General features: G+C 43.7%; 2 protein-coding genes across 3 annotated transcripts; one reads left to right on the plus strand and one right to left on the minus strand.

Annotated features, from left to right (window-relative positions):
• The first annotated feature begins 1955 nt into the window (after window positions 1–1955).
• PGRMC1 (progesterone receptor membrane component 1) lies at window positions 1956–6731 on the plus strand. Its single transcript, XM_086619740.1, has 3 exons — window positions 1956–2277; window positions 4238–4393; window positions 6524–6731. The coding sequence occupies exons 1-3, from the start codon at window positions 1956–1958 to the stop codon at window positions 6622–6624; spliced, it is 579 nt and encodes a 192-aa protein (XP_086475866.1). The 3' UTR covers window positions 6625–6731.
• Window positions 6732–12478: 5747 nt separating this feature from the next.
• LOC147527926 (A-kinase anchor protein 17B-like) lies at window positions 12479–16042 on the minus strand. Of its 2 annotated transcripts, none has more exons than XM_086619889.1 (3): window positions 15953–16042; window positions 13156–14662; window positions 12479–12615 (listed from the first exon to the last, which is right to left on the minus strand). In XM_086619889.1, the coding sequence occupies exons 1-3, from the start codon at window positions 16040–16042 to the stop codon at window positions 12479–12481; spliced, it is 1734 nt and encodes a 577-aa protein (XP_086476015.1). The 2 variants fall into 2 exon arrangements, with proteins under 2 accessions (XP_086476015.1, XP_086476014.1); XM_086619888.1 differs by having other exon boundaries at window positions 12479–12619; window positions 13148–14662.
• Window positions 16043–27520: the final 11478 nt, after the last annotated feature.

Raw genomic sequence — 27520 nt, forward strand, 5'->3', positions numbered from 1 at the left:
GGCAACTGTAACTTGCAGTACCAGTGCTCATGTGGCAGATAATTTGAGATTCCATCAATCTTGGCCATGTTTCCTGGCCCTTCTTTATCTAAGAATGAACTGTTCTTGGACGGCTTCTCTAGGATACCAGGAACAAACAGAGCTTCTTTTCCCTGCCCTTCAGTGTCTGGTTCATGGTCAAATTCAAGATTGCGTCGTTTTGGAGTTTGGTGGGTTTTTTTTCTCCTCTCTCTTGAACAAAATGAATTGTAAAAAAAAAAAGAAAGAAAAATCTCCCTCCAAATTTCTGTGTTTTCTATATCCATTCCTCTAACATGTAATATCAACACAATGAAGTCCAATAGTGTCATGTCTACACTAAGCAGAATTAACTGCCATCTAGGTAATATAGCTCCTAGTTCAAATTAATTCTAAGTTTCAGAGATTTATCCAGCATCCTAAATAGGGTCAAAACCCAGACCTGCTTTATTCCCAAATACAAGTCTCAGTCATCAGACCAATGCAACAATGAGGTTTTGAGGTTTTTAAGTGACACAGCAGCTGGAAGCCTAAGTCAGTGTATACCATAAAAGCACAGATCAAGGTTCAAGTGCTGCTCAATAAAACAAGGAGCTTCCCAAAGCAGACAGCAGGTAGAACCAAACACCCTACCTTGCAAGAGCCAACATGTTTAAACACCTTAGTACCGAGAGGTCCTGAGCGTATCCCAACAGGCAAAACTCTTTATTGGTAGCCCAGGTGGCCCACGGAGTTAAAATTTCCTAACACTGAGAATTAGAAAGTAAATGAAATGCACTGTTTCCGAATTTATTTAATTAAATGTCCTGGTGATAGGCCAGTAAAAGCAGCCCTCATCCACTGAAGCACCGATGGGAACCACCTGCCAAGCTGCAACGCACAACTAAGGCTGGTACACTGCATTTCTTCTCCCTGTGCACCCTGTGATATCACTCACTTGTGCAGAGGGAACAACCATGTTCTGACTGGGAATTGGTTTGTGTTCTTTCTGAAGGGTGGTGAGGACACAATTTGCAGAGACAACTACTCAGACCCAAACCATTGCTCCTGCTTTCTCACACCGGACACCAAGGAGCAGATGACACCAGTAGCACTCAGCTGTATTCAGAACTCCAGTTGCTTCACGTGAACACCATACCAAGTAGATACATCAAGTCAGTACTTCCTCCATCTTCAGTTTTACTTCACCAAAATATCCATTGAAAGAAGCCTACGACTGGACACTTCCCTTTTCCATCTCATAATAGTACTTTGTGGTTGCTGCTTCTGTGTTTTTTGGGGGCGAGAGGGTATTGCCTGAATGGGAAAAACCCAGAAGCCTGATAATTTCCTCCCTTTTCTCCCACTTGGAGTTTGGCACGATGGCTGGCAAGCACCCCGAAAACACACTGCGCCGTCAGGGAAGCAAAGATGCGCCCCGGCACAGGAGGAAGGAGCGCAGGAAAGGGACCGGCTGGCTCCCAGCGGCAGCTTTGACGCGGGTCCAACGCAACCCCGAGGTTACTTTTGTCAAAATTTCTGTGAAACCGTGTGCCACGGAGCCGCCGCTGCAGCGGCCCGACCTCACCTGAGCCGCTGCCGCCTCTGAGGGGAACGGCGGCCGCCGGCGCGCTCCGCGGAGCCATCCTCGCCTCAGCCGCGGGCTCCCTCTCCGGAGGGACGCCGCCATCGCCTGCCTCACACCACCACCTGCTGTCGGCAGCGCGTTATGAAGCGGCTGGAGCCGAACCGCCCCTCACGCCGAGGACAGCAGCCGCGCCCCTTCCCCAGCTTCCTCCCGCCCTCAGCCCCTCCCTTCCTCACACCGCCCCCTCAGCCCGCCCGTCCCGCGTCCCGCCCCCTCAGCGCGCTGAGGCGGGCCGGCGTCCCTTCCCCGCCGCCGGCTCTCTGTCGCGCCTGGAAGCCCGCCGTGCCGTGCCGGAGCGCAGCCGAGCCCGATGGCCCGCGAGGAGGTGGCGGTGGCCGGCGAGGAGGCGGCGGCGGGCGAGGGGGGCGGCCTGCTGCTGGAGATCGTGGGCTCCCCGCTCAACCTGAGCCTGCTGGGCCTCTGCCTCTTCCTGCTCTACCAGATCCTGCGGGGCGAGCGGCCCGCGCCGCCGGCGGGCGAGGGGGACCCGCCGCCGCTGCCCAAGATGAAGCGCCGCGACTTCACGCTGGCGCAGCTGCGGCGCTACGACGGGGTGCGCGACCCCCGCATCCTCATGGCCATCAACGGGAAAGTCTTCGACGTGACCCGCGGCAGGAAGTTCTACGGGCCCGGTGAGAGCCGCAGCGGGTGGGGGCCGGCTGCGCGGCGCGCCCGGGGCGGCGCGGCGGGCCCGGCCCGGGAACCCCCGGCTCTTTGTGCCCGGCGGCCGGCCGGGGCCTCTGGCCGGAGGCATCACGGGTGCCTCGGCGGCCGGGCCCCCGCGGGCACATCGCCCGCCGCCCTGCGCAGCCCCTGCCCGGTGCTGGCGGCGGAATGCATTCCCTGCGGCGCGGGGATCGGCGTGCTCCGCGTTAATGCCCGACCCGCCTCCCGGCCTGCGGGGTGAACGCGCGGTTAAGCCGCCCGTGCCCTCTCGCCCCTGCTCGCGATCCGGAGGTTTGGAAAAGCTTCGGTTTTCTTGGAGCGGGGAAGGGCGTGCGCAGCTCGGCCTGTGGCGGGATCGCGCAACCAGCAGCGCTGGCAGACCTGCGGCGGGATCACGGCTGTCGGCAGCGCTCCACAGCCGGGCCTCGGTGCTGTGCAAACCCCGGCGTTGCCAGCCTGCGTGCCTTCATTGTGCGCGTTATTTTCCCAGGGCAGGTTGCAGCACCGCAAGCACCGAAAGGGTTTGGGCGGCTGCACTGGCCTCGGATGCCTTTGCCTGATGCCAGGCAGCAGAAGCGGAGTGTTCTCCCAGTGTTTACATTCCATTCCCGGTTTTAGTGGACATCACTCTATTGCACAATATTTATACTAAATAACTAGCAATTTAGATTAAAACAGCTTATCGGGAGTGTAGGCAGTTCAAACGTGCGAAGAGTGAATAAGCTATGCAGAGACTAATAGAGCAGCTAGTGGGTGGGAGTATGTGCATCCAGGTTAGGAGAGTTTAATCACCTCCACTAGGGCATAGGTTTTGATTTTTAACTGAGGCCTGCTGATTTGTACCAGGATCTGTCTGGCATAACCACTCTTGAGCTACTGGACAGCTGGTAGCCAGTGCTACTCGGACACAAGGAAAATAGTGCAGGAGACACCGTATATTTGGCAATATAGACTGGAGACTATCACCAAGTGATGCTGGACTGTAACTTTGCATTCTGCAGCAGTCAGGGTGATATGTACAGCTAAGTTAGATGTGCAGTTTTGTATTTGTGCAAACTAAAACCCACTTGACTTAAGGACCATGCTTCCTTGAGAACAGTAAAAGCTGCCTGTTGTATCTGGTTTACTAATTGCTGGATTGTTCATGGCAGTGTCTGGCTAGTTTGTTTTTTGTTGTAATGGAAAAGATTCTTATGATGAATTTAGAAAAAAACTCACTCCAGGAGGTGTGGAAGATGGCGTGCTCTCTACAGTAACCAGAGTTCACATCTAACTTCTTTAAGCTCCCTTATGAAGAACTTTCAATATCTAGTTACAGCATGTGATATCTCCGTTCTCGGAGTGTCATACAAGCAAGTTAATAATTAATGCAGTTTAGCAAGAGGCTGTCTTGATAAGGTATCTGATGTACTGTGAGTTGCATGTTTTGGTCATTTGAGTTCATCTTGCGTTTTCAAAGTTTTAATAGATGTTTCTTCCAAGTTGGTAGTTTCTAGTATCTCCACCACATTTTCTGTCAAGTCATCCTTTCAGCTCTTCGAGTCAGGAGCATCTCTTAGAAGACTTCCATTTCACCTTAGACTTACAAATCCTTTCTCTGTTCTTTCTGAGAATGCGCTTCCCAAGTTATAGGCTTATTCTTACCCTGTTTGTATGTTCCATGCACTGTTGTGTGTGGTTCATTGCCCTGGTGTTTCGGCCAACTCAGTATCTCTTCCCATGGTTTTGTTTCTTGCCCTCTTCCTCTGTTTTCCTCTATTACCAAGTAGAATAAAATTTTAAAACATTTCAGAAGTTTGAGGCACTTCTGATCCACAGGTCAGAGCAGGAATTCATCATCTGTTTCAGTTTGGGTACTCTGATCTGTGAAGATCATAGAGCATCTGTTACCTCTGTAATAATGCTGCTTATGTTTTTGTTTTAAAGAGGGCCCGTACGGCATTTTTGCTGGAAGAGATGCATCCCGAGGTCTTGCCACTTTCTGCCTGGATAAGGAGGCTGTGAGGGATGACTATGATGACCTCTCTGATCTCAATGCTACACAGCAAGAGACCTTGAGGGACTGGGAGTCACAGTTCACTTGTAAGCAATTTTAAACCTATTTACAAAGAAGTTGCTAACTACCATGTAATAAGGGAAGCAACGGTTAAAAGGCTGTTACCAGCTGGAAGCATCGGTCTGCCAACTTAGAGTTAATATCTCAGTTTGCTAAGTATTACTAGAATTATTGTTACTCAGAAGAATTAAGAGAAATGTCAGGTTTTCCTTCTGCGTTCTCCCTCCCTCTGCTCCTTACAGAACTGCAGGAGAGATGGAAGCACCCTGTCATAGGATAAGATCTGTAAGACCACCCAAAAAGTTGTCAGGAATTGGAAGTTCCTGGTTTGATTGGAAATTCATGGGTTTGATACAGTTCAGACTCTATAGAGATGACTAGCTTTTAATGCTCTGAAAAAATGAAGCTTACATCCTGTTCAGCTTCTCAGAAACAAGAGTAACATTTGAATTATTACCTCTTGGGTTTTTTGAGTTTTGAAGACTGTTTAAACTAGGCCATTTTCCCCTTGGAGCTCTTGATATAACTTTTTTTACTCTAAATAAATTATTCTGCCTGGCCTTGCTCATGGCTTTATCAGATTCATGGACAACTGTATCCAGCTGATTTTCTCCCAGAAGATGATCAGGAATGAGAAAATGCTACCTCTGCACTTGCAAGCAGCTTGGGCATTACCATGCCAGTGATGGCCAGAGTGGCAGAGGAAAAAGGGCAACTTGCACATTTGAGATGTTTGTTGTAAAATTAACAGAAGGAAGTCACTTTCGTAGTTGCCTTGTTTTTCTATGCTTAGTATTAAAAGTTTACAAAAGGCAATTCCAACTGATTTGTGTCCTGTGCCTCAACTTGCTGCTCAAAAAGGAGAACTTCGAACAACAGGTTTATGGAAATTGCTGTGGTAACCTTGTACCAGGGCATGCCCACTGGTATTTTTTTTCTCTTACTGTGTATCTTGTTGATGAAAAATATTTCCTCCATATCTCATGATGCGTTTTAGGCAAGTGAACACCAAAGGGATTAATTCTACTCAGATAAGACAAAAAATAAATGTATCAGTTGTTTGTCTTGATGAATTTAATTTTTTTATATGTATATATGATGGAAATTGCATATTCAAAAAAGTAGTATAGTGGAAAACAAATGGGTTTTGTTTTTAAATCTAGTGTTTGGTATTAAAGATTTACTCTCGCTAGTTAGAACGGAGCTTTCCTCCACATCATGTCGTTAGAACATCTCAGTTCTGACCTGCTGTGCCCCTACTATTTTGGCACTCTTCCTGCCTTCATCAAGGCTGTTAATCACGCCACACTGAATGGCTGTTTTACGACGCTAACAAGTGTGTCGCAGAAACCAGAACTGTGCTGCCATTTATCTCACCTGCTCTGGTGTGTGTGAGTAAATCTGCGTGCCGAGAGTCGGCGTCAGGACTGGCAGTGAACTGCACTCTTTTTATTATGATGTTTCTAGTAAACTTGGCAATTAGTTGCTCTAAATTCTTATTAATTATAGCAGCGCTAGTCCAAAATACCTGTAGTCAGAGGCATCTCCTGCTTTGTTGAAGCTTACAGATGGGCTACATAGCTCTCAGTTCTTACATATATATGATCTTGGCGGTTTTAAATGCTCAGAGAGACAGAATAAGGCAGAGGCTTAGCTGTATAATCAGATAACAGTCTCTACCTTTGGGAGAAGGAATCTCTCTTCTGTCCTGTTGGATGTTTTCAACATATATTACAAAAAATAAAAACCCTTGAAAGTTGTGTGCGTGAGTGTATAATACATAGCGTAAATATTCTGACAATGCCATTGATTTAAAAACCAGCTTTGGCATTTGGAATAGAAATCCTCTAAACCAAGGTTCTGTTTCTTTAGCTGGATGAGTCTCTTATTTTACATGTATCTTTACATTCATTCATCTTTTGGCTTAGGCAATAGAATTATAGTTACATTGACTTTGCAGGTTACTTACGCTTAACCACAACATGCATAGTAGTCCAGATAGTTGATTTCGGCTTTTCTCCTTCCCTCCAGTGTTTGGAACAAGAGCTGTTTTGTTATAATGTAGGCACTTTGTTAATTCAGGAAGCAGACATAGGAGTTAAAAATGGTATATCTTCAGGGCAGAATAATGATTTGGATTCTCTTTTTTTCCCCAGTTAAGTATCACCATGTTGGTAAGCTGCTGAAGGAAGGGGAGGAACCCACTGTATACTCAGATGAAGACGAGAAAGATGCCCAGGATGCAAAGAAAGACTAGAGGGTGCAGTGAGGAACAATCTATTTTTCAGTCATAACGGATCATTTGTAACATTCCACTTCTGTTTTACAAGCTGCAACAGCAGCAATGCGTACAAAAGGTCTAGAGTTACGGTGACTTGTTTCTTTTCAAAGGTTTCCTTTTCAGGTTCATTGGTGAACTACTAAAGGTCTAGGATCTGTCTTCCTTTAAACTTGCATAATCTGAAGTATGCACGGAAAATGTCTGTGCTAAAGTAAACCGCAGTTTTGGCAATAAAGGACTATTACGGTTTTTCTGCTATTACCATTTAGTGCAGAGTAGGTTGAAATCCAGTTTTTCGTTAACAACCTAGCACTGTAGACACAAGCACAAGAGTAATTTCACATCTGCAACACAAATTCCACTAAATCTTGTTTTGTGTTAGCTTCTGCAGGATCTGGGCCCTGGGTCGTAATTCCTTTAGAAAAGGGACTATATTTTATTTGTCCGTTAAGCATCATACTCATTTGCGGTGCAATGTAATTCAATATTATGTAAGATAATTTGGCTTTTAAAGAGTTACATAGTGGCTTACAGATGAAACACTAACTGCTTTTAAAAAAGATAATTTTTGAGAAGTTAAATCACTTTTAGATACGTAAAAAATTAATAAGGACTGATGAATACTCAATGTATTCAGTGATGCATAATTATGCACGGATTAATATTTTTTGTTTACTTTTGAAGCACATCTGAAGTTTTACAAAGGGTTAGATATCTAGTGTAACTAGGCATCCTTAAAAACCAGGTACACTGTGAAGTGTGACTTGGCTGGACTACTGGTCATTCACTTTTCCTCCTAGTAAAACTCTTCTGTGAATTTTAATGAAATGATACTGAATGGGGAAAATCAGCTGCTATTGATTCCTAGGCCTAAAAAAGACTTGCTGGTATGGCATGATTAACAAGGGCACTTGTACATGCAGCTTTAACTCGCAGAAAAAAGCTACTGGTCAATGTAACTTACACAAGTTTCCTGTACAAAATAAAGTCATATGGTGTAAGCCGTTTCTGTGTTGAGGCCTTTATTGCTTTGGAATGTTGCCATTAAAAGAAACGGCACAATCTCATGCACAACCAGCAAGGCTGTAGCTGGGGCACCTGACCTTTGAATTGCTTTTTACTTACTTGCTCTCTTAGCTCACGTCTGTGCTTAATTACTAGGTTTGTTCCGACTGTGTAACCTGGTCTCCTACCAGAGGGGGCTGGATAAATAGATTTCACCAAGGAAAAATGTAAATATGTCCATCATCCAAAATACTTCTGCAAAACTTTCTCAGAAGTTCCAAGGAGATAACTAAAGATTTGCTGATCGCTCGTAAACATTTTTCTTGTCCAGGCAATTCTGCTTGGGTGCCTGTCTGGTATAGTTTCCCCTATTTAGTTTCTCTGGTTTGGCCCTTCAGCGGAGTTGTTCCGATTTGGTAACACAACCAAAACAATAAACTGTGGAGTGTTCCTTGAACTGGAAGTGTTCAAGGCCAGGTTGGATGAGGCTTTGGGCAACCTGGTGTAGTGGGGGGTGTCCCTGCCCAGGGCAGGGGGGTTGGAACTAGATGATCTTTGAGGTCCCTTCCAACCCAAACCATTCTATGATTCTATGAACTGAGTCCTGAGCAGGAAGGTGTAAACTAGGCAAAATGGCTCGGAAGGACAGTGCAGTGCACAACAGCACTTTCATGAACAAGTTGACACAACACGTTACAGTGCCTGAGACCATCTGTGGTGAGGATGACTGACCTGCCTTCAGTCCCAACACTACCATGGCGTTTTCTTTTGGTTACACCGGGCCTTCAAATGGAGAGTGCAGTTGTTTGACAGACAGCTTGCATAAAGTGGTACTGTATGAACTACCTAATGAAGGTCTAGAGACAACCATAAATCTTGTCATGACCTTTGTGTTGCTATTTTATTTTTAGAGACATTTATACTCTTTGCAAACTACTACTAATGGTTTACCTCAAATCAGAAATGTGCTTTTATTTGTTTAAGGCAGAAAATAAAATACTCTTGCATAATGGTGGTGTTTGTTTTTATTTGCTTCAACTAAATGTGATACTTAATTCTCCCTCAATGCTTCCAGTTTTATATTGTCTTTCTCTCGTGTCTTACAGTACTCAGCGCACAGATTGAGTATATGTTGTAGCTGAATGCCTGTGAATGTGGCTCTGTAGTATAACTTTAACAGAATATTAAATATAGAACATGTTCATGTTGTATAACATGCTTTGCTGTTGCAAAACCAGCATTAGGCATAAAAAGGCCCAAGTAATTGTTAACACTGAGCAAAAGCTGGAGCTTTGGAAGGCTGTCGTGTAGTGGAACTAGGCCAGGCTGTAACCTACCCTCCAGTGGACCCAACCATCTAACTCTAAGTTAGTCCATAACATATCCTGAGGAAACACTATTTTAAGTATTAAACTGCATGTTGGAACATGATGCATCACAAAGAACAATAATAACAAATAAAAACTCCACAGAAAACTGGCAATAACACAAGACAAGGCTTAATGTTGAGGATCCGTGCCTCTTGGGACAGAAATACTACACTGTGGTACGACCACTACTTTTTCAGAGAATGCAAAGATAATTTATTGTGAAAGGGGAAGAAGCAAGTCACAAAAGCAGTGGTTTAACGAAGCAGCAGGCACGGATTTTATTTTATTCTAAAGCGCTGGAGAAAATTGATGGGTTTCAGCTTCTTTTTCACTCTGCATTTATTGCAACTCGATCCCTTCCTTGAACAGTGACTGGCTGCAATGACTAAGCAAAAAGAGCTGCACCAGGCAGCTTATGAGACTGTACCTCAGCCAAGTAGGGCAAGATGACCAACTAAGAGCAGAGACTGTCAGCAACCTCCCTCCTCTGCAGTGTCCAAACACCCGTTTACTTCTGCGTGTCATGAGGGCATACTTCAGGAGCTCCAGGACAAATCAAAATAATTGAGCAGTATCTCGTTTCCAACCAGTTCTGGCATACTGCCAACTGCTTTGTAAAATTCAGATATTCTTTTATCTGGACTCTATCTGCTCTTAATCATCTTTGTTAGGTCTTACTTCATGCTGTTTCAGTTAAACAAAAAAAAAGTTCAGTAATGAATGCTTATGCCCAGAGTTATGTAAAGGGTTTTACAAAAGGTGAGGCGTTTCTATGCATTGCCTGGAATCGCTGGATTAAGAAGAAAGGGCTTTATATCATAATTGCTGTACTCCTGTATTTCAAGCAGATGGACTGATGTAATAATTAACATTGTGTATTTCTGCTTTAATAACAGGCTGTAGGATTTTGACCTCAGCATTCAGCACGAGGTACAATGACCTGGCCGTGTGTTTCTAATAACAAGCTTAGTTCAGACAGCTCCCCTGAGAAGACTTCTGTTCTCACTAGCTCTCTTTGGAGGCATTTTCTTTAGTTCTGTACAGAAAGTCAGATTTGATTGCAAGATCTGCAGGTGCAAGGCCCTACTTCATACACGTCTGAGCAAACGGTTTCCATTTAAAAAAAAAACAAAACCAAACAAACAAACAAAAAAAAAAACCCAAAACCCAACCAACCTCTTGAAACACCAGCCAAGTACAACAGCACCCACCTGCTGCTGTTCAGCAAGCTGAAAGGTGTAAAATTAGGCCAGCAATGTTACAGATTTCCCCTGCTGAACTACACAAATGCTGCTTTTAATGTATCTTTTCAGCTATTCAGTGTTCTAATTGTCTAGACATTCTGTAACTTTGGTACTTGAGATGTGACATTTATTTTTAGGACTATTGAAATTTAATCTACAGAGCTATGTATTTTTAAAGTTCGAAAGCCAACTGCGATATGTATCTTTAAAGATTAGCCTTCAGGATAATCATCAAAATTATACTCAACAGGCCAGTGTATGAAAGGATGGAGCTCAAATTAAGTGTGTCAATAGGAAAAATAAGAAATTAATATTAAACCACCTGAAAACAGGTTCTAAATAATGCCACCTGTAAGCAAACAGGAAACACAAAAGTTCTGTTTCAGTACGAAGATTACAATGATGTCTTACATTTTAAAGTGCACACGTATTTTATTTACTAATAATGTTTTACACAGAATGAGGCCTTGGAGATAGAGGATTTGCTTTATCAGTTTCAATAAATATAGGTGAACGCAAGAAGCAGTTACAGAACTGGTGTATTTATTTGTTATTGAATATTGTGACAACACGTTGATAAAACACTGGGAATTTACACTGAAGGAAATCTTTAATTCCTACTCCCCCAGATTAATAAAAATAAATATTTCAAAAGGCCTGTCTCATGGGAAATGGGTACTTACACACACAGAACTGCCTATAGATTGACAGAGGGGCAAGTTTTGTCATCTTTAATCTGCAAATACTGCATAGAGAAAAAACACCCTTGGTATGTCGTATCAGTGCAACTGAAGCATTTTACACAGTCAACACACACAGTAGTTGATCTTCATTATCACTGTATAAAATACTAAAAAGGAGACTTAAGAGGGGCATAAATGTTCTCCAAAATAGTCAGAAAATAGTTCTGTCAAGAAAATAAGATCTTTTTACATGAAAGTAATAGATCAACAGTACTTTGAGTAGCAACCATTTGTCATTTATGACCCTGAAAAGGCACTCAACATCTGAACATGTGAACAGAGAAGACTGGTAAAAGCTGGCTTAGAAGTCTGTAGGAATCGCCAGTATTGAACACTGGGGGACACCTATCTACCATGAACAATTACAATTATTTTCTTTTAAATTACTATTTATTAAAGCAGAAGTTACAAACATGGGTAAGATTCTATGTAATGAAGGCAACGTTATCACATTAACTTAGTATATTGACATGTAATAAATAAAGCACAGTAAAATGAAAGCTGAAACCATCAGTGTATTGAACTTAGAACTGGTCCTTTGCATCTTGCTGAGGGACTTTGTCCAAAAGCAATTGTGGCTATCTTCTAAATATAGCCAGCTGAATAAATATGGATATAACTGAAGCTCCTAGACTGCGTTTTCACCTACATGCAGCACAAGTCTGACAGCATTTCACAATTCCTCTGGAAATTATTTGTAAGCAAACTTGTACTAAACAGCTATCTCACTACATGTGCCTTCAAAATCTGCCAACAAATGTTCCACCTGCGTACATGTACATATGGGGACCGTCAGCATGCTGACAAGCATTGCCCTTTCACTACCTAGCATTCCAAGCTTTGCTTAGACAATCATTTGGATTCCTGGAAGCACTACATCTAGCACAAGTTCAGTGAAATGCTTCCTCCCAAAGACCAGCAAGTTTTCAGAAACACCTCTACAACTGTGAATAGAAAATACATTTTTCCAGTGTGTGTTTTACAGAAGATGGGATTTTTTTCGTATTTGGATATCTATTACTTCCCACATTTGAGTATAAGCGTCCCCTACACCTTCCAGTTCCATCATTTTAACAATCTGATTGAGGAGGCACTTCATATGTTTGCTCTAGGATTTATACAGCTACTATTTTTTCCAATGACCCATTATTACTAAATACTGTGATATTTACACGGTTCCCTACATTCAATGAGAGTATAACACTCCAAGATCTCAATCTGTATCCTTTCAAATTCTCATCAACTGGTCCATGAGAGTTTGTCTGGCCCCAGGGAAAGTTTTGGTCCTCTGTTATCCAAAAGGCAAACACAGATTCTGGTTTTGTGGCTCACAACACCGGTTAGATATTCTAACCAAAGGAACTACCTAAGCAAGAAAGCCCCTGTATTTCATGTACCCTTTAATGGTCAAAAGGCTTTCTTCTCCCACTTCTATACAAAAACTTAAGAGCTATTGTATAGCAGCTGTTCAGCATCCTCTTCTGGGCTCTGCTCCACAGAAAGTATCTGAGCAGGGACTTGTCTGAATTATCTCAAGAGGAAACAGAGGGCATCCTCTGACATCTGCATCCATCTCTCTTCTCAACATTAATTTCCTCTCATCTCCTGTAGATAAGCATATTAAAAAGTTACTTGAAATGAGTTTGTCAGGGGACGGGGAGGGAAAGGGTATGGGGAGGCAGCTGTAAGAAATCCACCAACAAACTGAAACGTAGCAATCCTGGATGGAGATCAGTGACTACCTATACGTAAATTCACTAATTTCAGCACTTCTCACCCAGATGTACCACATACTGAGTCACCTAAGAAGGCTTTAGTTGTCTGAAGCATGTTGAGCTGTTAGCATGCACGCTGTTACTAACAGAATAACCTTCTATCTGCTAATGCCGACGACAGATCCTTTGCAAGCCAATTAAGTAGACACACAATACTCTCCAGCTGCAGCTGCACCTAGTGTTTCTGAGCTAAACTGAACAAACCTTTAACAGCGGAGAAGTCGCACTCTTTTTTTACGCCATGTTTCTACTTTTTAAAACTCTTTTCAGAAACCCTTACTATTCATCACTAAGAACTGAGGCAACTAACCTCACGCGCCAGAGACCTGTCAAATTCAGTCACCTCAGTTTTGGTGTCTCATTTTCTCACCTGTCTCCTGAAGTGATGAGCCATCACAAGGGGTAACATCTGGCACTGCCACGTCAGTGTGAAGTGTCTTGAATTTCACTTTGTTGTGGAACATTTTCTTACATTTTCTTTGCATCTTTCTCAGCGACTCCAGCTGCATGCAACTGTCCGTCTCTAAAAAGCCACATTCATCAGATACAAGATTAGAAGAAAGCTTTTTTCGCTTTTTCTTCATCTTGCAAGCATTTTTTTCCTCTTCCCTGGATAGTCTCTCACTTTTCTGTCCTTCATGTCTTAATTTACTACTGGATCTCTTGCATGACTTTTTAAGCTTATGTTCACACTGCCTTGCCAAGCCCTCATGGACAGAATTAGAACAGAAGCTACATTTGCTGCTTTCTTTCTCTTGACCTTCCAAAGATACATTTTTAAGGTACATTAGCCATTTTCTTTCCCCAGCCCTTGCAGGCAAACACACTTTATCACAATTGCTGTAAATTTCTTCACACCTTCTTTCTGTTCTCTTCATTGAGCCACTACGTGCCTCTCTAAAGTACCCGGAATCACTGATTTCTTCCAACAAATCCTTTAATATACAAGCAGATCTACACGTTTTGTAAGGTACGTTACCTTCACTGCTACCATCTTCTTGTCCGAATTCCTTATGATGAGTAACAGCAGTGCAATCCAAAGAATGATTCAGTCCAGCATGTGGTAAGTTATCAAAAGTGAGTGAGTCATTCTTCTGCACTTGCAACCTTTTTTCAAGCCTACCCCCATAGGACTCGTTTTCTAACACCGTATCTGTTAACTCAAGTTCCCCAACAGTGATCACCAGTCTATAATTATCATCGCTACTACAATTTCTCTTGTTGAGGTTTTGTACAGGACTCACTTCTCTGAAGCGCTGACCATGTTTGTTACTCAAGCTGATGTCAAAATCACTATCATCATCAAACACCACTCTCTTCCACCAGGACTTCTTTGCAGTGGTTTTTGGCTCTAAGCAAACACGTGCATAGCCTGGTGTCTCATAGTAGTTTAGTAAATAATGGATGAATTCATCAGTCTCATAAACCTTTGGCTTTTTGCCGCCGTCTTCATCAGACACCGTCTGTGTGTGAACTACATTCAACGTTGGGTAGTTCCTCCCACCGAGAGATCTGACGACCCTGCAGTCTTGCGTAACTGTAATCAGTAAAGATCCACAGCCGAAGGAGCTGCACGCGTCTCTGCCAGGCAGCCTGTCAGAACTCGGGGCTGCAGATGGATCATTTAAAATTGTCCTGACTATGTGACAGGTCGATGCACGGAAGTTACTCACATCTCCTTCCTCACTACATAAGCTGCCAACTTTTGGGGTTAACAGGCACTTAAGCTCTTCCTTTTGCTTCAACTCTTTGTGCGTATGATAATGGGAGTTAATCAGTTCCTGATGTATGTCTTTTAATGCTGTTTCAGAGAAGGAATCATCCCTCCTTACGCCCAATGAAGGATCCACTTTTTGACTTGCCAACTGCACAAAATCCTTCAAATAAAAAAATCAGGAAAATAATTATGTACATTTATTGAGTGCCATGAAGAATACTAAACTGCAAACTCATAAGCAAGCAGTCCCACAGTCAGAAGAATTATACAGGCGAGGGATAAGTTTGTATGATTGAGCTCTGAATGAACTAAGCCAATCTCACTATTCCTAAATTAGAACTACAGATATTTCATCATCTCAGAAAGCTGCATTCTCAATTAAATAAGTGGTTCTTTCAACCAATTCATCTGTCTCACTGCAAATGCAGAAGAAAACATGTATTCTTTGCTTGATCATGGCATCACAATAACTAGTGCTGCACACAACAGTAAAATTACTACACTTTTGTAAGACTGAATATTTTATTTAGAATAAACTGTTTTGCAATACATTGTTTTAAATAGGTCCAAATACAACCAATCTAAAGTTTTCCAAGTGGTGAAATCAAGAAAATAGAATTTTAATTAACACATCACCTTCATAATTAAGAAGGCCAGTATCAGGCATTATGGGGCTCTAAAATCCATGCAGAATGGCAAGGGTAGCCTCTAACATCAACTCTTAGTAAATTATAGTTCTACAGATATCTTCAGCATTAAGGATTGGGGAAAACAATCACTTCTTAAAAGCTGCAAGCAAATTTTTACCTAGCAAATGGCAAAGACAAAGCCATGTCTTAGGCCTCAAGAAACGAAAACCCCTGTTTTCATTTAAAACTTTTTTTTTTAGCCCAAAGCACTAAAATAAACCTCCAAATATTAATCTGTGTGCAAAACACTCAAATTCTTATCACACTTCTGATGACTTTCTCAAGACATTAGCTGAATCAAACTGAAAGAAAAGTGATAGCTCAAGAGTTGGCCACAAGAGAGGCTACTAGAAATGCAACTGGCATAATCCATGTCAGTTTAATGCTGTAACTTGCAGACCTGAGACCAAAGCAAGCAGAGATAGCATCATATGCGTCCCCGCCCTGAAACTCCTTGTTTGCAATGCTGGAACAAGTCTGGAAGAGCTGATACAGCCCTTCCAGCCCTATTTTTTACTCAGTAATGATAAGGCCTCGAACAAGCACCAAAGGCAAAGTTTCTGGGTGGAAACGCACTACCTTTGCTCTCAGGGCAAGACTGAGAGTAGATTGTCACAAGCCTTAGACCTCAGGCCTTCTCAGGGTCCGATCAGTCCTTAGGCGTTCTTCTGAATAGCATCAAGACATCAAATGTCTAATGAACTATCCAAGCTCTAACAAATACCCTTCAAAATTTAAAATATGTTTTAAAACAGTCTTACTTTCACACGGTTTAACAGCACTGTAAGCAGTCTGAGAGACTCCACTCTTCTCTGAGCTAGCAGGGATTTCCTTTCTTCCCATTCAGGCATATTCTCTGGCCACTGCTGTTCTTCAGCTGGTACCTTCTGCGGCTTTGGGGGATGTTTTTCATCTCCATCTATCTGCCTCTCTTCTCTCCTCTCGAGCTTAGCTTTCTTTTTTCTCTCTTGAACTTCTTTTCATCATCACGTCTTTTTCTAGGTAATTATCAATATGGGACAATTTAGACGACACTAGTTTTACATTTTGAGTCCTGGGGAATTGGATGCAAGTCTTTGAAGTGCTAATAATAAGCAACCAGTCGCCAAGAATCCATGTGTGGCTAACAAGAAAGCCTGCCCGTTAAAATAACATGTTTAAAAAAACATGGCACGCAGATGACATGCATCCAACTGATGAATACGATTAGGAAGTTCCTTGTCTGTTCAAACGGTTTGCATTCTACAGTTTTCTTTATAAGCACTGCCAAGATGACAGATTCACATCATCGTTTGTCTCCAAGGACACAAGGAGACTGATCATTTGGATCTAATTCTTAAGTTAACAAATCTACCTTGCAGATCAGCATGAGGGTCCCACTTAAGAGACATTACAAGACCATTTCCTCTGTTCTAAAAACGAAAGTCGAAACTGTGTACTGGTTTTGGCTGGGGTAGAGTTAATTTTCTTCACAGTAGCCAGTAAGGGGCTATGGTTTGCATTTGTGCTGAGAACTGCTGATAACACAGGGATGTTTTAGTTGCTGTGGAGCAGTCCTTACACAATGTTAAGGCCTTTTCTGCTCCTCACACCACTCCGCCAGCACGGAGGCTGGGGGTGCACAACAAGCTGGGAGGGAACACAGGTGGGACAGCCAACCCCACCTGACCAAACGGATATTCCACATCATATGATGTCATGCTGAGCATGTAACGCTGGGGGAAGGAGGAAGGGGAGGATGTTCGGAGTGATAGCGTTTGTCTTCCCCACTAACAACGTGTGATGGAGCCCTGATTTCCAGGAGATGGCCGAACACCTGCCTGCCAACGGGAAGCAGTGAAGGAATTCCATGTTTTGCTTTGCTGCATGCGCAGCTTTGCTTTACCAAATCATAGAATGGTTTGGGTTGGAAGGGACCTCAAAGAACATCTAGTTCCAACCCCCCTGCCATGGGCAAGGACACCTTCCACTAGACCAGGTTGCTCAAAGCCTCATCCAACCTGGCCTTGAACAGCTTCAGGGATGGGGCATCCAGAGCTTCTCTGGGAAACCTGTTCCAGTGCCTCACCACCCTCAATGTAAAAAATTTCTTCCTTTTGTATAATCAAAATCTACCCTCTCCAGTTTAAAGCCATTGCCCCTTGTCTTATCACCATATACCCTTGTAAAAAGTCTCTCAGTAACTAAATAAACTGTGTTTATCTCAACCCACAAGTTTTCTCACTTTTACCCTTACAATAAAGTGCCCACACCAATAAATGTTTAAAAATATTTTTTAAGTATTTGAATAAGAATGCATTAACAATGGAAGCACAGCAATGTTTTCAGAGATCTAGCATCAGAGCTGCTATGCTCTACATTCTAAGTGGTGGGGGTTTTTTTAAGATATGAAGGTGTGTAACATGATTAATTACTCATGACAGTTTAGGATGTCATCCAAACACAGTATCTACAGAATTAAAACTACGATATACTACTATTACTCATATACAAAATTTAAGAACACTGCTCTAAAGACAACAACAGTGAAAAAAATAACACATAAAAAGAGGTAGAGGGAAAGGCGGAAGTGTTCATCTCTAGCTTTCGACCTTCCAGTCAACTGGGAGGCACCTAGATATGTATATTACATTAATTTTACTTCAGGGCATAAAGACATTAATTTGTGATGTTGCAGCATAGAGCAATAAAAAAAAGCCCACACGCAGAACCTTAAGCAATCAAGCCTCAGCGCACTTTGAGAGCAACATCTCTCCGATTTCACTCCAGGCCCACAGAATCCTAGAATAATCCAATCTGAAAGTGACCTCAGCATGCCTCTAGTCCAACCTTTCTCATAACCCAGATCCCTCCATCTGACGCCTGACACAGAATTATGATGCCTTTCTTTCTGACAGTAACACATAAATTAAAAACTATGTAGTATTGCTTCAAGTTCTCAGACTCCTTCTTCCTCAAAACCTGGATTTTTACAGTAGCCACTGTTCCTGGATTTTACTTGGTACAAGATAGCGTAACAAATCTCAAGAAAACGAGACATTCTCTAAAAATATACTCTCACCTTTCAACCCTCTCTCTTTTTTCCCCCCTTTTTCGATTGTGCTCCTGTTCTTGCAGCTTTCGTTTCTCCAGGCTTCTCTTTCTTAGGGCTCCTTCACTAAAATGTCTGGTTGTACCAAAAGTCACCTGTCACAGAAGAAGCAGAATCAGACTTAGCCGTCCAGTTTGCTGTGTATTTACAGAAACACAGACAAGCTGCTGAGCAAATGAGAGACCCCAGGTGACTCCCAAATACTACTACACTCGTGAGAATGTCTCTCTCTACCCTGGCATACCAGAAAAATCTCTTCTGAAGTTCACACTGCGTTGTCAGTCAAGCTCAAACACCCCACTCCCAAATGTTTCCTCCTGCTGTGACATCAGGGGCTCACCATCTGACATCATACCCTTGGCCAAATCCATTCCTGGCATGCTCTTCAGGGACTCAAAGTTCAGTATGTTCAGCAGAGCACTTTTAGCTGCAGGACTCGTGCAGTTCTGCCAAAAACAGAGTTCACTGACTCTCAGAGCAACATCTTTTGGATCAAATGCTTGCTTGCTTGCTTAAAAACTGATGAATTCTGTTGATGTGTGCTGCATTTAATCAGCTTCAAATGCCCAGATGTGAGTACCTTAAAAGAAAATACTTAAATAAAATTGCATCGAGGTCCATCTACACTGAAAAAAAAAAAAGTAATATGAAGTGTTATTTCCAGCATAGAGGTATATTTTAGGATCAGAGTTTAGAAATTACCTGCTGGGAAATAAAAACAAAGCAGGGTACACCCTAATAAGTACTTATGAAGGTAAGCTATTAGGCTGTTGAAATAAAGCTTACAGATTGCAAGTTTTCCTTTATAATGCTGCACTAAGCATAGCACTTCAATGGATTACTTCCTTGACATACTTAAGCAAAAAGGCACCGAGAAGAGAAAGTGTACCCTTCACTATTCAAGAGCCACCTAAATAGGGCAGCTGCTGCACCTACCTCACAATAAGAAACCACGTATCTTTCGAAGAGTCTTGCCAGCTCCTGAGCTCGTCTCCCAATTTCAGTGCCAACCACACCGAAAATATTGACCACTTTTACCTTACCCACACAAATTTTTCAGGAAAACAAACCAGCAAAATGCCATTTTTTGATTAAAGGATTTAAGTTCAGATACTGATGTATGAAGTTCATGTATCTCTATACCCAGTACAAACAGGATAATCACAAGGCTTTTTAAACACATGCTTAAGTGTTCAAAAAGTTTACAGAGAGGCTTCCTCTGGTTAGCAAGGGCTTCTCAGGCATAACTTCAAGGAAAAAGGAGCAGAAATTGGCAAACTACCATCTGTGCCACTTTCTTCCACAAAATCTCAGCAGTTAGTAACAAATAAAGGTTAGTACATTTTAATGCTGCCCATATGCTATATTTTTATTTCTTTTTTGCTACCATTTTAAAATAAATACAGGCTAAACCAAAGGGGAGAAGGGAAGATATACATACACAACAGAACCGCAGGAGTGCCACATAAAAGCTTCCACTGAAGCAACATGAAAAAAAGTCTGGAAGATGGTTGTCACAGGCCAAAAACTATCCTGCCATTACTTGAGGAACGCCTGTTTGCCTTCAATCTAGGAATCTACAGAGGAAGACAAGTGCAGTGCAGGAAGTTGTCTGGTAAAGAGGGTGACTACACATTATTCAGAATGATGAAGAAAAGAAATACATATGTACTGAAGGAAAAGCTAATGTAATTTAAAAAAAAAAAAAAACACAACAAGAATCTCTGGAAGCAGCAGCTACCACGCAGACTACAGCACTGAATCACTCCTGTTAAGGAACTGCTGCCAAATGCACTCAGAATTAACCACAACTTTGTCAGGCAAGGCTGAATATCTCACAATTAATCTCTGAATATGGCAATGTACACATATAGACACACCTTCAGTATCTCGTATAAGCAAAGCAGGTACAACCCAAGTACTTAACACAAAACTGAGAAAGCAAGTAGTCTCTAGAATCCTTTCTGCCCACTGTGCATTAAGCTAAAGAGCTTCCTAAAGCTGTTTATAATGTCAGTATCAACTACACTGTTTCCCATCACAGTAAGATTTGAGGTGCAGCAGGTTAAACCATCCAGGACACTGTTGTTGAAACCTGTAGAGACATGAAAGTCAAGTCTGTGTACCCAAAAGCTTGTTCTGTTTTGCAAGTACATTCCTACTACCTAAATCACCTAAAAGTAAGCCCAAAAGTCTCACACAGCTAAGCAAGCTATAGCGGTTTGCCAGTGCAGACCATTACCTTTACCCTTTCTCGCTCTTCTTCACAGCAAGGAGCTCTTCAAGCATCAGAAATGTATTTTTCATCATATAACTGTGTACAAAGCACACAATTATTTACTGGCTGATCCACTGGCTTGCTGCTCAGCAGCACGGGCTTTTGGAATCAATCCTGATCTATTAATAAGCTGTTATCTTACCTTTAGGTTTTAACCGTCCCAACCAACAAACCACAAGGAATCTGACATTTGACTTCTTTACCAAATTATTATTTCTTTTTAACCATTCTGCCATGGTTATAACATCAGGAACACATCTGCCCTTGCACTACAGTTTACTACGATAACTGCAGGCTGAACTGTCCTTTGCTACCTGCATGCCTTTCATCTGTGATTGTGTTCTGATAACCCTGATATATACTCAACAAAAAAAAAAAAAGGGGGCATTACTTCAATATATAAAAAGAAACCAAGATACTGACCCAAGAATCTACAGATCTGTGATCAATTCCCAGCTCTGCTGAGGAATTCCTGTGAAACCCAGTAACTTCCTATGTCTCAGGGGTCTAAAATAATACAGTATTTTAGAACAGCGGATCAGGACCACAACAGGTCCGTGCTAACTGAAGCATCTATTCCAGGAAGGCACCTGGCTCTGGTTTAAAAACACAACAACATGAAAACCTGTCACTTCCCACAGGCGGTTTATCCCATTCCTTACTCATTCGTCGTTTGAAACAGAAGCTCCTTCCAGATATTGACTTTTCATAAGCCTTCCTCTACTATATTCACATCATTTTAGCATCTAGATGGTTTTGTGGAGTTTTCTGGGTTTTTTTGCTCTTACATGCTGTAATCCAGGTACCTCTCAATCATCTTTCTTATATAAAACATATAGCTTGAGTTCTTTGAGAGGTCTCTCCCAGTCTCTCATTGTGAGGCACTTTGTCCAGCCCCTGAGTAAGTTTTGTTGCAATATTCCAACAGTCTCCAGTGTAAAACATAGGAATCCCAAACCCACACACAGTATTAATTTGGTCAGCGCCATACACAGTAAATTGACTCCTTTAAGCCTACTTTCTATCACCACTATCACTCCCCACAACACTGCAATGGAAACCCAAGCTGTTACTAATGTACTACGATAACCCTTTCATTGCCTTAAAGAAAACCATGAGGATAAATCAGTAACTCTGAAATTATTTTTCTTAATATCTGCACAATCCTTTTAAACATTGACTAAATTATCTTAAAACACCCTAAAACGTGTCACCCAAAATCATACTTTAAAACAAAATTAGATTTTAGGGAAACATTTAACAGCCTGGCAGTACCTAAGCTGAAACATTCATATAGTCCATATGAGCAAAACGCAAGTAGCAAGAATAATGACCCAACGGTGCCCCTCACATTTGCTCACAGTACCGCTGCCTCAAACAGTTCTTACCATCCCCAGCTTCCCAGCTGGTCACTCATGCCAGGCCCTGGGCCATCGTAACTGTTTCTGAAACCATAACATCAACCGGGTCAGGAAAGCGAGCTAGCTTGGAGGAAAAAAACAAAAATTGTATTTTGCCAGGTTACTTTTCAGACAGTTGGTTTCCCTGCCCTCGTGCACAGTGCAGCCCCCCAGCAGTTCCACCAGCAGAGCCAAAGTAGAGCTGAAGGTGAAGGAAATACCTTAATTCTGCAGAGGTGGGCATGCAAGAGCACCTACGAGCAAATGGCAATGTAGCAAGAGTATGCACTGATCCATGGGAGCAGAACGAGCCTCTCACGCAGGGAAAAGCGTTTACCACAAAGAGTCACTTGGAGAAGTTTAAAGAAGAGCTTGGAACAGCTTTTCAGCAGACGGGATGCGTTATTCACCTCGCTCTGCCCAAAATTAAGCGAAGCGCGGAGATGATGAGGAGCGCTGCTGCTCACGCGAGCACCGCGGTAACAGCCGCGCTCCGAAGCCAACGCTCCCCGCGTCCCTGCTCCGCGCTGCCTTTTCCGAGCTGGGGATAAAGAAAACCGCGAGCCAACCCCATCTCCATGGATGCAACTGCCGTCAGGCCGCGGTCCCTCTGCTCAGCGGGAAGAGGCCCGCGCTCCAGCGGGAAGGGCAGGCGCCGCAAACAGGATTACCGCACCGCCGGCCAAAGGGAGCCCCGCGGACTGGGCTCAGCCACCCCCCGGCCGGCGCCCACCCCTCGGCCACAGCCCCAGAGGCGGCTTCAGCGGGAACCGAGGGACGGCGGCAGCGGCAGGGCCCGACCCGCTCTGCTGCCCGGGCGGCGCTGCACCCGGCTGCGAGCCCCGGTGAAGGAGCGGAGCGGCCGCCCCCCGCCACCCCCGGGCCCTGCTCCGGGCCACCGGAGCGCCTCCGCGGCCGCACGCCCCCGCGGCGCCCACCGCGCGGGCCAGGGGAGGCGGCGACAGGGGAGGACAGACAGACAGACAGCCCGCCCGCCCGTCCCGGCAGGGCCGCAGGCTCCGGGCAGCGCCACCGGAGCTGCCGAGAACCGCTCCACCCCCCGGTCCCCCGGCGGGCGCGGTCCGGCCGCGACCCCTCCCCAGCACAGGCCGCATCGCGGCCGCTCCCCGTTGCCGCGGCCCCCGGCGCGCTCCGCCAGCGCGGCGCCCGGCAGTCGCGGCCGCTTCCCCCGGCGGAGCGGGGCACCGAGCGCAGCCGCCCGCAGCGGCGGACGCCCTCCGCCGGCAGCACCCCGCTCGCACAGGCCGCAGCGGGCCGGCTCCCCTTACCGCTCCGGCCGCCACAGCAGCCGCCGGGAGCTGTTCCCGCCGCCGCCACCCCGGGGCGGAGCGCGGCGCAGGCCGGGCAGCGGCGGCGGGACCCGCCTCTAGGGCGCGGCCCGGTGCCGCCCGCTCCTCCCGCCTCCCGGCGCTGCGCCGGCGGCGGCTGGTTCGGGCTGCCCGGGGAGAGAGAGGCGATGCACCCGCGGGGACCGTCTGGCGGCGGCCAGACCCCGAGGAAGGCGTCATTGGCTCCAACACTCCCTGTTTTCAGTGTTTTTTTTTTTGTCTCGTGTGATCCTCCAAACCCAACTGTTAAACATGGAACGTTTTTCTCCCCCTTCTTAAAACCAGACAGGTTGTTTCTTCCCCCGTGGTAGTACGGCTGTAGCTACGATGGTTGGCGGTCGCCGGGTGCGCGTAAGGCTGGGGCTGCGGGCAGGGGTGTGTGCCGAGCGCTTCTTTTCCCACACGGTCTAATTGCTATGTGTGCAGTTACAACCTGGGAACAACTGTTATGGGCGTGTTCAGCGTGGGAGTCTATTTCTGTCACAACTTTGTGTGCCAAAAAGCGTGTCTGCGTTTTCTCACTGTAGAATCATGGAATGGTTTGGGTTGGAAAGGACCACAAAGATCATCTAGTTCCAACCCCCCTGCCGTGGGCAGGGACACCCCCCACTACACCAGGTTGCCCAAAGCCACATCCAACCTGGCCTTGAACACTTCCAGGGATGGGGCAGCCACAGCTTCTCTGGGCAACCTATTTCAGTGCCTCACCACTCTCAGTGTAAAAAATTTCTTCCTTAGATCTAATCGAAATCTCCCCTCTTTCAGTTTAAATCCATTGCCCCTTGTCCTATCACTACACGCCCTTGTAAAAAGCCCCTCTCCAGCTTTCCTGTAGGCCCCTTTAGGTACTGGAAGGTGCTAGAATGTCTTCCCAGAGCCTTCTCTTCCTCAGGCTGAACAACCCCAAGTCTCTCAGCCTGTCTTCATAGCAGAGGTGCTCCAGCCCTCGGATCATCTTCAAGGCCCTCCCCTGGACCTGCTTCAACAGCTCCACGTCCTTCTCGTGTTGGGGACCCCAGAGCTGAATGCAGTACTTGTAGAAGTTGATAAAACACAGATACTACCTTTACTTACAAACATTTCTTGGGTCAAGTTGCCTCCTCCACAGTCGTTGCACTAGGAAGGTTTTTTAGGAGTCTGTTATACGCTGACATTTATTCGCGTTTGTCTTAAAAGACAAAATTGTGTTTTGATGGTACAAAAGGTTAAATTTCAAAGATACTGTCTCCTAGTTACGTGATCTTTTCCTTCCTACGTATATTTTTCCAAACCCAAACAGGCAAACTGGAATTTGAGATCAGTTTGCAGCTGCAGGGTCATTATATTCATCTACTCCGTACCTGCTGCTTTTCCAAAGATACAGTAAGTTGAGAAACTTTAATGTTTTAACTTGTAAATAAAACGTTTCGTGTAGCCATACAAAGCTATTTCTTTCAAGATCTGAGAGTGAGATACAGAAATAAGAGATAAAAAGATATACACCTACTAATTTAGGAGACAATGCTCTTAATACTTTGTTTTTCCTGTTATGAGAGGGGTTATACAAAAAGTACATTTTCATTTTCTAATTTCATTGGCAATTATTTTGTAACAATGAAATGACAAACAATGAATAGAGTTTAAATTTTCTTTTATGTTGAGCTCTGTTGATCTCTGCCACAAATATCTATAATTTTCCTGTCACCGGTGCAGTGGTTTTGAGGCTTTTGGTTTCATTTTCTTAGGCTTGTGCTTGGAATAAGAATGCTGCCATCCTTTTTAAGCACAATGCATTCCAACCCAATGTTGGAATATCACATCTTAGCACCTCTGCTACCAGAGGTACTAACTCACACAAATAAGTAAAAAACATACTGTGCCTCCTGGTTGCACACAAAAAAAAATCCAGTTTCTTACCTGTAATTAAGCAAATCATATGTAAATCCAATCTATTTTATATTCTGCATTTCAGGGAGCGAATTACTGGAAACTGTGGTCTTTTGAATTGCGGAATATCCTGCCTACTGGGATCACACATGTTGCTGGAGCAGTATGATGAGTTAATCTGTGAAGGAACAGTAAGTTGTGTTTCCTCTGGCAAAGGAGACAGGGAAAACTGCAGTTACGGAAACCACTCTGGCAACGTTCTCATGTTGAGAAGTGCCATGTCATGTTAATTAAAAGTACCACATCAAAAACTGATAAAAGGATGATTCACTTTACACAGTGGATGAAGGAACAGATTCACTTTTACAACAGTGTGTAATAGAACTATGGAAATCATTGCTACAAAAAATATGGGAAACTGAGCTCCTTGCTTCAGAAGTGGAATTGATGTTTCTAGAGGCAGCAGGGAAATACAGAGTTGTTGGCAGATACAATTTTCTGCCAGCGTTAGCTATCTCATTTTATGCAAGAGATACAATGTCTGAGACATTAGAAGGAGATCTTGAGTGGCATAATTATCCCACTTCTCCCTCTTGCAGAATAGCTATGCTTTTCTCTGTGACCTGCAGTTTTCTAGGCTTTATCCCACATCTCTTACCTACCTAGATTGTACAGATCCCAGATTTGCTCTACTCTTTGAAAAACTTCCTTCTTAAAACTGGACAGTAAAAAAAGGTGAAACCCTGTCTGCACAAGTCATGTGATGTCTTTGAAAATCATTTTAGGCAAAAGTGGTGCAAAGGACTGTGTAGAGCCAGCTTTTTTGTTTATTTTGGGTTTATTCTCATTTAGCTAAAGTGGATTTGAAGTAAATCAACTTTAATCCACAGGAGTCTTCACACAGAGATTGCAGCATCGTAACTTACTACATTTCAGATGGGTTTGATTTGAAGCCTGGCAACTAGTGCATGTAGACAAGCTTTCTCTGGGAGCTTCCGGAATAGGCTGGGGAGGAAGGTGATGGGAAGAAGCTTTGGGCATGACTTTCTAGTCAGGAAGAACTGAATGAAGGGTTGAATACTGCCATCCACTGGCTGGCAGCATGGAAAACTTGAACTTAAATTTCTTTAAGGTAATATTAAAAAGCACCTCGTGATGTTTTGTTTTGAGTTTGTTTTGTTTTGTTTTGTTTTAACATGTTTGACTTCCTTGTTGGGACTTTCTAATCAGCCTGTATGATGAGGGGTTTAGTCTACAACAAGGTTACCTCAGAAATACTTTGTATATAAGTGGGTGATTTTGCCTAGAAGGCATTAAAAAAAACAAACAAACAAAAAAAATTCTTCATCCAACAGGCAAGTTTTGGCTGTAAGAGAATTATTTTTCCAGAACATAGGTTGTCCAGCCAGAGGAAATACAATAATTTATACAGAAAGTCCAGAATACACAATCCTTCTTAATATAATTCTCTTTTATAACATTTCTGAGCTATGCTTGGAATGCATATCAACAGCATTAATTCTAGCGTGAGCTTTTTGCTAGAGACACAGAGATTGAAGAAGTTTCTTGGTTGCTTCCTTTTTCTATGGTCTGCTTTACAACCGACAAAGCCAGCTGGCACTGTAAATCGCTCTGAGTACAGAAAGGCAGGTTTGTGACTAAGTCACAGCAGTGGGAGTGCGAGGTTCTGTTTCTGGCTCCATCACAGACATCCTGGGCTATTTAGGCAAATCTGCCAGTTTTCGCTGTTGGACAACCCAGCTGATTGCTGGAGTGGCTTCTCCTCCCACCACCAAGGAAGGAAGGGACCAAGAGTGTGTTGTGCTCTAGGGATCTCCAGCAAATGTCCTGGAAGCAGTGGCACCTCAGAGCAGTGCTAAATTTAGAGCTTTTCTAACTCGTGTGTGGGGATGACACAGGCAGAAAACTGGGTTCTTCAACAGCTTTGTTCATTCTTCCTCCCTGATCCCAATTTTCCCATGAGACTTTAAACATATTCTTGTTAGATACTGATGTGCCCAAGAAAGGCAGTGTCAGAGTAGAATGGAATTTAATTTAGGAAATGACAGCAAGCTCCAACACCACCTTTACTAATAAAACCAGCGTGTAACAGATTTCAGTGTTGTGCCTGATTCTGATGTTAGCCACAACTGTTATTATCCTGAAACAACTCATTGACAGTGAGCAAAGTGTTTGTAGAATTCAAAAATAAAACCAACCACCCCACTGAAACCGATCTAGAACTTGAGGTTTTCACTGCAAGGGTGTCTGAAGCAAATTTCAAAGATGGCATGATTGATTAAAAGGTGTATAGTAATGCAGAATGATGTCAATGTAGGAATGAT

This window comes from Tauraco erythrolophus, chromosome 13 (assembly GCF_009769465.1).
Source record: "Tauraco erythrolophus isolate bTauEry1 chromosome 13, bTauEry1.pri, whole genome shotgun sequence".
In the NCBI taxonomy this organism is placed as follows: Eukaryota; Metazoa; Chordata; class Aves; order Musophagiformes; family Musophagidae; genus Tauraco; species Tauraco erythrolophus.